The 10828-nt window shown below is 41.6% G+C and overlaps 1 protein-coding gene across 7 annotated transcripts; it reads right to left on the minus strand.

Annotated features, from left to right (window-relative positions):
- Positions 1–229: 229 nt before the first annotated feature.
- Positions 230–9816, minus strand: tcea3 (transcription elongation factor A (SII), 3). 7 transcript variants are annotated; one of them, XM_051076095.1, is made up of 22 exons: positions 9720–9816; positions 8265–8327; positions 7977–8082; positions 7748–7856; positions 5829–6365; positions 5633–5746; positions 5459–5500; positions 5238–5345; positions 5060–5134; positions 4837–4947; positions 4643–4711; positions 4240–4299; positions 3995–4066; positions 3804–3872; positions 3645–3707; positions 3444–3518; positions 2313–2473; positions 2061–2122; positions 1759–1908; positions 1425–1571; positions 735–806; positions 230–623 (listed from the first exon to the last, which is right to left on the minus strand). In XM_051076095.1, the coding sequence occupies exons 2-22, from the start codon at positions 8316–8318 to the stop codon at positions 615–617; spliced, it is 2265 nt and encodes a 754-aa protein (XP_050932052.1). In that variant the 5' UTR covers positions 8319–8327; positions 9720–9816; the 3' UTR covers positions 230–614. The 7 variants fall into 7 exon arrangements, with proteins under 7 accessions (XP_050932052.1, XP_050932049.1, XP_018542027.1 ...); XM_051076092.1 differs by lacking the exon at positions 9720–9816 and adding an exon at positions 9173–9563 and having other exon boundaries at positions 4643–4708; XM_018686511.2 differs by lacking the exon at positions 9720–9816 and adding an exon at positions 9173–9563.
- Between the last annotated feature and the right edge of the window lie 1012 nt (positions 9817–10828).

Genomic DNA, 10828 nt, shown 5'->3' on the forward strand with positions numbered 1-10828 from the left:
TATTACTCTTGACCCCCTTGAGTATTAGCACATTATAAATATTCATTTTTAATATAAATTTGGCTAAAACCAAAAAGTATGGCTCAAAACCACACTTAGAAGCAATCAAAATTATATTGTGTGTGCCAAAAGAAACTACAGGATGATGCTGCAAATGTGCAAAGTGACTCTGGATAAGACTGACTGTAATTTGTTTTTAAATAATCAACAGTTTAAAAAGCCACCATACTAATGATTTATGCAGTTTATTGGAACTCGATATATACAAAGTGAACAGCTGTGATATGACATAGCATATTAACTGTATTATGGTCGTCTTTCCATTGTAACAACATGATCGTCATTAACGTCTTCCAGCTGGGTTGATTTAATGACTCAGTCATCAAACTGACATTCATGCTCAGTCTTCAAATCCACATAAAGCAAAACCTGATTATTAGCACATGCTTATCAATCTCAAAAATTTCAAGTAAAAATTGTAAGAATACTACTGTTTTTAAAATCATTAGCTGCAATAATTTATAAACTTCCCTCCCACCCATCATAGAAAAGATGCTGTTCATTATGCTCAGAAAAACAACAAGAAAAAACAACGTGGTTTCACCTGGAATTCATCAGCAGAACTGAAATTTTGAAAATATATAAAAAAAAGTATTAGAAGAGTGTTTTTAAAATTATTCAAAAAAGAACAAAGGATTTGAGTTATTGAGACCAAGGCAAAGGAAAAGACTTACCTTCCAGCGGTTACCACATTCATTACACAGGACAAATGTGGTCATCGGCTCATCAGCACTGCGTGTCTGCACCTAAAACACACACACACACACACACACAGGATGTTTTGTTGGCATAAGCAGTACACTACAGTGCAAAGCAGCAACCGAAAGGAGGAGACACAAATAAACCTGAAGCACAATCATTTACTACTAATTGCTTAATTAAGGAGTATTTACTCCAGTCTCCGTGGAATAAGATCTCATAATTATAGATCTGTTATAAGCCCTCCCTGTCTGATAGATGATCACAATTCATAGCAAATTTAATACCACCGCATTAAGGCAACCCTAAAAAATAATGATGTTTCTGTAAACTAGCTTTTCACATGCAAAATTTCACTCTCCAATATGGGTCTGTAACATGGTGTGTGAAGGCAAAGGACTCCTCACTGTTGTTCTGTATTTTGGGACCTTTTCCCTGAGAAAAAGGCCACAGATTCATTCTGTTTTTTGTTTTTTTTTACAGGAAATCCAGATTAAATACTATTTCATACACCTTACAACACAACCTGACAGGCAGCTAATACAGTAGGTCTGTTGCTGGCTTCCTCCTACCTTCTTGCATTCTGTCATTGACTCCTGCACACAGCCCTTAAATATACTTTTTCTTACTGTATATTCAGTGTACATTCAGTGTCATCTGTTTACCTGGTTGTAGGTGCAGTTCTTCTTCTTGCACTTGCCGCACTGCAGCAGGTCAGTGGTGGTGCCACCAGTCTTGGCCATCTGGTGCTCCCTGATGGCCTCCTGGGTGAGAACGTTCCTCAGCTGTTTCAGCTCATCGCTGGCCATTTCCTGCATAAAGACAACAGATCAATGTGAAGTAAAACAGTTATGAAAGGAAACAGGACTGAGTGTGAAATGCAGACAAGCTCGAGGACAGTGAAAGTGTGACAGCCAGATATCTGACATAGTGTTACCGGGCACAAAAACAAATCTGAGCTTCACAAAGAGTTTATTAATGCGTTGCGGTGGTCTGTACCTCAGCAGACATGGTGGCAATGCGGCTCAACTCAATGCTCCCCGCCAGTACATTTCTGCGAAGCCCAGGGTTCTTGGGATCCTTCAAGTTGCTGATGCGGCTGCGGACTCTGTTCTTATATTTCATGTCAGTGGCCTTTATCTCCTGGTAGATATGTGCAACCATATAGTCAAGGGAGAATAAAATCCAGTGTGGCATGTATCTGATCGCAGTAATAATGTCCAATGGGATCCTTTCCATTTGGATCATCATTGAATGAACTGCAGATTAGACAAACCAACCGTAACAGCAAACAACTGAAGGATATGATCTTCAATCTCTGCCGCCATGCTGTCGCAGTTAGCTCCGAAATCTCTGTAGTCGTCTGTCGAGACCAGAAAAAATTATTCATGTTAATCTGCAAACAACATTGATATACTGTAATGATTGTGTAGTTTATTACTGGTAGATTCCTGTGTGCAGTCTCTATCTGTATGGGTTACTCTGTCAGGACGATAAGACATGAGCTGCTGTTGTGTTTTCCTGTCAATGGTAAAGTGTAATAGTAGCCTCACTGTCTGTGCGCAGGGCAGCTGCCAGCATCTCAATGCACTTGTCCCTGATGGAGTCTCCAGTAGCCAGGTGAGGGGACAGTGGCCCGCCGGCAGAACTGAAGCCAGGCGACATGGGGCTGGTTGGGGTGGTGGGAGTTTTGGGGGTGTCAATCTTTCCCTTTCTGTAAAAAAAGGACACATTAAAACAATCACAAAGTAGGACGGTAAGTGTTACATCTGGTGTATTTGGTCTGAACTGAGCTTGGTATTTGAGCTAGTGATCTTTTCTTCTGGAGCAGAGTTAAAACTTTTAGACCTTATCAAGAACACTTTTTACATGAAGTCTTACTAAATGAATGTAAAAAACAAAAAGAGTTAAAGAGAGTTAAAATCCAAATTTGGCCCTATTCACATATCAAGTGCAGCCCATTCATCACTATTAAAGCAGCCACTTTATGCGCTCAGGGACATCAGAACATGACATTGAACACAACATTGACTTAAAGTTGAACTGCATTCATTTCGCTCTGTGTTTGGTTTCCACCAATTCTTGAGAATAATATGACTCATTGAGTAGATGCTGAAGTTAGTCCCTAACTTTCCAGTCAAGTCAAATTTTATTTATATAATCACAACAGAAGTTATCTCGAGACATTTTTCATGTAGAGCTGTTCTAGGCCATACTCTTTATATTCTAATATTTACAAAGAAAGACCCAACAATTCCCACCATGAGCAAACACTAGGTGACAGTGGAGAGGAAAAATTTCCTTTTAAGAGGCAGAAACTTCAAGCAGAACTGGCCTCAGCCTGGGCGGGCTTCTGCCTGTTGTTTGGTTGGGCAGGCGGCATATGTTTATCTGAGCTTTATCACCAAAACCATCTGGCTGCCTCTGGAAACAAGGCTGATGATAGTAGTGAGACTGGACCAAATAGTAAAGTTAAAGACTGTCAAGAAAAAAATAAAATAAAATAAAATAACTGAAATACACTAAAAAGCTCTGTGGAGCTGAGGGAAAATTCTAGTCATCCAGTCGATAATTGCTTTACTTCAGCTAAACTGAATATAAAATAATCAAAAGGATCATCAGCATAACTCAGGATGAACCTACAAAGACTTGAACACTATAAAAAAAAAACAACAAAAAAAAACCTTTCAATGCTATCAGTCGAGGGCTTCCTCTGTGGAGGTCCAGGCTGCAAGGTCTTAGAGCCCTGAGAGTCTCTCCTGCAACAGAAAGCCAAAGTCATTACCTGTACTCCTTCCACTTGCAGAAACCTGTGAAACTTAAACAAAAAAGAATAACTCTCACATAATCAGCAGTTGATGTGATATGTAAGTTAAGTCATTTACCTTTCACCTGTTAGCTTCTTTGCTGGTAGCAAGCTGCTTTTCTTTGAATCAGTGGATTCCCGTCTATGTAATGAGACTCTTTCAGTAAGTTTGTTATTATTGACAGTGTTTTATTTCTGCTTTATTTCCAAGTGTGAGTGAGACTGAAGCTAGTCCTACCTGTCAACTTTGGAGTCAGTTGAATGACGTTTAACAGGCTGACCAGGCTTTGAGTCGCAGGAGTCCTTCCTGCAGCAAAAGAGAAATTGAGTTTTTGTACTAATAAAGTGTAAAAACATAAACTATGCACTTGGGTTTATGTTTGACATGAAGCAGCATAAAGAACAACTTGTTTTCCTGCTCCTGCACACCTGTGTTTTTCTTTTTTGACATCCAAACTGGGCTTTTTGGGAGGTGGCGGTTTAGAGTCAGAGGAATCTTTCCTGACAGAGGGAAACATTTGTGTGTGATATTTTTGAAACAGCTCCAACAGAAGTATAACAAGGCACGCTCCAGGCCGACTAAGTTTTCTGAAGTTGACTGAAGTTGAAGCACACAACCACCACGTGTCACACCCACAGCTTAACAAACATCTTCACACTCATGCCGCGCCAACCTTTCTCTCTTGGCTTCATCGGAGTGTTTGTTAGACACTTTGCTATCTGACGAGTCTTTCCTGAAAAAAGAAAAAACAAGTCTTTGCACACACCAGTGAAAAACTAACAGAGGCTATGATCTTTTTACAGCCAGCTGTTGTGCACCAGTCGGACTATCCAGAGGGCTCCCAATTGTGTGTCACAATACAAATGCAATGGCAGAGTGATTTAAAGTTACAAACTTACAAAATCAGAGAAAACTTAATGTTTCAAACCCTGTCAATCCTCCTGTTTTCCAACATACAATCACTGAAACTCAGGACTTTTCTAAATCTAAAACTGTTCCAAACCTAATATTTATAACAGACAACAGAAAACAGATTTTTCAAGGATGAATAACAGAATAATTCCCAGATCCTGGACCTGTCTTTCTTCACATGATCTGACGTCTTCTTCTGTGAAGACGGTTTCGAGTCCAGTGACTCCTTCCTGCTGTGGCAAATAACACAAGGATTCAATGCAGAGGAGAACTTTCCAAAAACAAAATTACTGGTTATTTTTCCAAAATAACCCTCCCCAGACATGCGGCCTGTAACGAGAACTCATATGATCCAGACCTCTCTTTCTCCTTTTTCCCGTCCTGCGAGAGACGCTTTGGAGGAGGCGGCGGGGGGTGGAGGTGGAGAGGGAGCGGCGGGAGGGGGGCGTTGGGGTCAGGAGGCTCTTTTCTAAATGAAGAGATACGTCTGAGCTGAGCTGAATCACTTCAGGGGTGAAGGTGAATTAACAGTGGGGAAATGTCAGTGCGATGCAATTCGAGTGAGCATGCAGACTCCTGACCTTGGCGGAGGAGGATGAAGGTGAAGAGGGAGAGGAGCTATTGGAGCATTTGGGTCTGGCGGAACTTTCCTCATGCTGAAATTGAACATTTGATGAGTAAACACACACTCCTGACATCTCGTAGTTCTCTGCAATCCAAAAACCAGAATCACAAACATGCACCGAGGGCACGCCTGACCTCTCCTTCTTTACTTCCAGTGACGGCCGGTGCTGCTTAGCCGGAGGAGAGGCTGGTCGGGCTGCGTGGGTACGAGGATGTTGGGAGGAAGAGTCTCTACAATCCTTCCTGAAGAAAATGTCACAACAGTGCAGATCAGGGCACCGCACCTCAAGAGTCCCCCCAAAAAAATGTAGCACACTGTTCAAGCTAAATATAAAACTCTTTTTATACACACACACCTTACTGAGCCATCACAGCATGCACCATGCACAGCAGGTACCCTGTCAGCCCACAAGTCTTAGGTTATAAAAGTGCAGGAGCAAATGTCAGTGCATATGAGTAACTCTTATCATGTCATGCAGTGCACTCCAGTCTTTCATGCTCTACAGCTCGGGCGATGTGAGAGTCCAGACCTGTCTTTCTTCACGTCCAGAGAGGGGCGTTTGATCGGGAGAGGGGGCCGAGCGGGTCGAGGAGGAGAGGGGAACCGGGTGGGATACAGAATGCTGCTGTCCAAGACTCCTCTCCTGAAATGAATAATTCAACCTGAGGCTCTTCTGGATGTTTTTGATGTGTAATAATCAGTGTCTGAGCCATCAGCGTCCTCACCTTTCAAATATTGGCTTGTGAACATCAGCCGGTCTCTCTTTCTGGGGTTCACTCTGCGGCCTCTCTCGTTGCGGTGCGTTTACCGGCCTCTCATGTCTGCTTTCTTCTTTGTGCTTGTCCTTCTTGGCCTCATCTCCGTAGCTGTGCTTCTTGGGCTCCTCGGGATGTTTTTCCTTTTTGAGTTCTTCCACATGTCTCATCTTTTTCAGTTCCTCTAAGGGCCTTTCTTTCCTCAGCTCTGGCTTGTGTCTTTCACTCTGCAGGTCTTGTACATGCTTCTGTTTCTTGTTATCTATCTCCAATTGGGGATCCTCCAAGGCTCTTTGTTTTTTGGGTTCTTCCAAATGCTTTTCTTTTCTGATTTCTTGCGGATGTTGCTCACTTTGGGGCTCCTCCGGGCGCTTTTCATCCCCAAGGTCATCCGTGGGTCTCTTTTTGTTTTTGTCCTCGTCGTTATGTTTCTCTTTTCTGCTGTTATCAGACTGTGTTTTGTCAGGATCTGAGTCATGTTTCGGTTTGACATCCAGTCTCCTGTGACTAATAGAAACAAAGGAAGTATCGCTTTTACCTCCGTTCAAGAGCAAGCAAACACTTACCAGTTTGACTTACATCAGGTTTATTGTCGTAATGCAACTTAGGGTCATAATCAGACAGGATTAAATATGAGAGAGGGAGGTGGGTAATAGCATATCTTCCCTTCTCTATTGTAATAAAAGTCATTCCAGATGGCTTTTTACGGGCCCATTACATGATCTAGTTCCATAATGGACAACATGCTGTGAACTGGTACCTGCATGAAGCTCATTACACACCACATCAGTCTGGCTTCGCAAAGGTAAAACAGTATAGATGCAGTCATTTGCAATATGACATGACAACAGTCCATTTGCTAAGCTCACAGGTCATAGACATATTTTCTAAAGTGTCTCTTCAGACTGGACTTAAGTCAAAACAAGTTCACTGCAGAACTGCACCTAATTAGGGTGGTAGGTATTACTGGGGTAAGGGGTGAAAAATCACAGCCACGTGCCCCGGATGGGATTAAACCTCTGACCAGCACAGGTCAGAGAAATAAATCCAGTCCACGTGGGGCTTTAGAAGGGAATTCATTGCAAAGAAACACTGAAGACTATCACTGCTTTCATAACGTCTTTGGGAACGTCCATTTATAAGCACGAAGGTCTTGAAAATGACTTTGAAAACTCACCAAACTACAACCTCAGTAATTTAGACACAGAAACATCCATCATCACGTGTGCAAAGACTTGAAGGTAAATTTAAGCAAAACCATGCGAACTACAGAAGCACGAGTTTTAATTTACTTGGCTGTTATAACATATTTAGAAATTCAATGAGCTGTTGCTAGGAGACCTGGTGTGAAAATGATCTTTTTTCGCTTTTACTTTGAATCTTTGTCTTCATCATAAAGTACTGTCCTTGGTGCTGAACATTGTCTTTGATTACATTTGCTATGAGGTTATTTTTTCAGGATGATATATTTTTCCCTTGTAGATCAACACTGCATGTTCTGTCAGACAGAACTGTAAAGTATTTCTTCAAAAGGATGATGCAGTGCTAATTAAATAACAAGGACAACAATGATTAAGCTCCCATTAGAAAAAAACAAACAAGTTATTACATCATTTTACATCATCCTTATATAATTATTACCTTACTGCTGCAGAATATTCTGCGGGCACTGAGCTGTTTCTTCTGTCATTTTCTTTCATCTTTTAATTTCTCAGGTGCCTTTGCACAAAGCTGTTGTTGTAACCTCATGTAATGTTTGGTTGAACCTAAAGCAGTTGGATCACTGTGGCTCTGACAGGAGGCAGGCGTCGCAGGTACTCTGTTAACGACCAGAACTCAGTTTCATAATGTTTCCCCTTCTGTGTTAGCATCAGTGAGAACGCACTGACCTGCTGCGTGTCTCGGAGGGAGAGCGGTTCGGAGACGCTGATGCTGTTTTGCCGGAGTCCAGCCCATTCTTCATTTCAGCCGGTTTCTCAGAGTGAGAATGCCTAGAGTCTGTGTTATGGGAGCATATCATCAAATTCATTCATTCAGGTTATTCATTCATTACTATCAAACAGCTAAATAAATCATGTATATATGTGAATCGTGTCAATGTCACAAAGTCAAATGTACCCAGAAGTCTTTTCCAGTCTTTAATGAGGACCTTTGCCAAAGCAATGACTTCCTCATCTGTGCAGTGCTTCCTGATACCGTTAACAGACATGCCAATCCTCGTTTCCTAAAAAACAGTCAAACACACACACACACACACACAAATGTCCAGCGTGAACTTTAATGAACATGCAGTTACTTCATATGTCGTGGAAGTTTTTCTTGCGCTGAGTGAACTGGCTGTAACAGTAAAAACATACATACATTCATACAGCTTTGAATGAATCAAACGTATATGCTGGAGCCTACCTGGAGAAGTTTGAGTGTCATATTGAAACCTTTCAGTTCTCTCAGCAGGTCCATGGCTCCCTCCTGCACATACACAATAACCCCAGCCAACACCGTTTAGACGTTTAAACCTTTAAATCTTGAATGTGTTAATTTATAAATATGTGGTAACACTGTAAAAGACAGATTTGAGAGCATGCAAATGTTAACATTAAAAAAACACACACGCACACGCACACACACACACATAACAGTTTCACTTCTGTGTCTTGGAAGTTTTCACCAGCACTTAGGAAATAAACACTGAATTCACGTAAATTCAAAATTGTGTATCACAACAGGCATTTGAATGGCATTTCCCCGCTTGTTCTACCCGGATCACAACCTACAAGTCACTCTAACTGTACAAGAGAGCCATGTAACAACGTCCTGTTCGCGGATACAGTCACAACACACACACACACACAGTCAGAAAGAGAGAGGGAGACGACCTTGCCCACAGGCCGCGTTGTTTACTTTCTGTCGCTTACTCTAGTTACTGTTTAATACGTCGACCAGCAAAAGAAGTTGTTGGGGTTTTTGGGTTTTTTTGTTTTGTTTTGTTTTTTGCAAAAATCAGCGGACATGGTGACAAAACCTGACCCACACTGCGCTGCACACTCGGGACACCGAAGCGTCCTGCAAGTGAAAGACGTGCAAACCCGCGCCAAACACCTGTTGACCATTTGTTACACTTACAGTCACGCTCGTGTTACAGTTGTGCACACTTCTTCAAATACACCGGAGTGCGGCTAAATCAAACTTATCTTCTCCGTTAAGCTTAGAGGAAACCGTTTTCATTTTTCGGAAGAGACATTCACGGGCCTTCTGCACGCAGCACGAGGCGGCAGGACAACGCGCCACCTGTGGGTGTCAAAATATAGTCTCACCGTGTTATTTCTAGACACCATCTTGTCCAGTTTCTTTGCAATCCGGATGAGGTCTTCTTCTCGGGTCATCGCTGCATTTAATCGACTTTAAAAAACGACTCAGTAATGGTTACAGACTGGTTACTCGTTAAGTGCCGCGAAGTGAGGTTTTTTTTTCTTAAAAAAAAAAGTTTGGATCCGCTGCAGTTGGGACTTTACGCACGGCGCACTCCCATTCAGCCCAGAGGCGTGCCCTGCTGCTGGATCCCAGCTGACCAGAGCGACACATGACAACAACTAAATATAGACTCTGTAGTAGACACATGGCACAACACAAATATCTAAACGTCAAGGCGATTCATGTAAAAATATATGTAAAATATACACCGTTTCGTAAACTTTGAAAGTGCTTCCTCGTTTCCATCATACAAGCAGGAAATCGGTGACTTCCACATTAGCTTTTTTTTTTTTTTTTTTTTTTTTAATCTCACTGGCTCCATATACTGTTGTACATTTGTAGTTTGGCAGCATTATATCACCAGCTGAGTGTATGAGTGTTGGCTCTCACCTCAAACCGGGTCACTGTCTAATGATTAATCCTCCCAAACTGAAGGCAGAGTGTGCACTCCAGTTATCTGCTGCTGGTGTGCCAAAGAGGAGACTGGCACCGAATCATACTTTACTACATGTTTATTACACATCACCCACAGTTTGTAACAGAGATACTTGAGGGCAATTTGAGTCTGAAGTTTTTACAGACTTGATTTTCACTTTCGTCTACAAAATTAAGTTTATATAGGGGGGAAAAATCATCTTCCTGAATTTGTTTATATGTGTTTGCCACCAGGGGGTGCTGTGGTGTAAGTCTAGAGCCCCATAAGGCTTCACAGACCAAATGATCAGGTCCTGTCATGAGAAATAACTCTCTTTTTACACGGAAAACACTGATCATGTTGTCTTATACTTGTTGTTTACAACAAATTTGTTAAAAAGATGCAGTGTTTGCTCTCTGAAATTTGTCCCACTTTTTAATTTCACATTGAGATTTTATAAAGATTGAGCCTTTTTAATAATATTCAATCTTCTTCTTTTTAAGGGACCTGACTGAGGAAACATTTAACATATTAATACTCAGACTGCAGCAGCTGTTTTCCAAGATTTTCAGAAACACCCAGCAATTGACATGATACTAAATTATCCTATTATTGAGCTGGAATAATATTATTTAAAACGCCTTGAGCCTGTAATTGCTCAAAATCTGTGCCATTCACAGTCTTCCTTTGAGCCCTGCAGCATACAGCGAGTCAGCTGAAATCAGTTACAGAAACCTTCAGAGATTAAAATTACGCAAGATTATTCGAGCAAGTGCTTGCTACAAGGTCCTTTGTATCCTTGTAAAAAAATGTTTATATCTCAACTATGACAACTTCTTGGAAGCAATCACTTACAGGCTGTTTTCATAGAAAAACTATTCCTGGGGAAAAACAAGTTCCCAGATCTCGAAGGGATGAAGGTTTACTCCCACAGTCTACCAGGACCTGAGGCCTGCAACAGTTCAGGTCTCAGAGACATCCCTGCTGCTGAATGTCTCGACAGCTGTGGGAAGCATGGACATGTGAGATGCAAGTTGCAACAGTTTGGTTTTGAAGTTAGATCAAATATCAGTGGGATAAAGAC

Source organism: Lates calcarifer, linkage group LG15 (assembly GCF_001640805.2).
Source record: "Lates calcarifer isolate ASB-BC8 linkage group LG15, TLL_Latcal_v3, whole genome shotgun sequence".
Lineage (NCBI taxonomy): Eukaryota > Metazoa > Chordata > Actinopteri > Centropomidae > Lates > Lates calcarifer.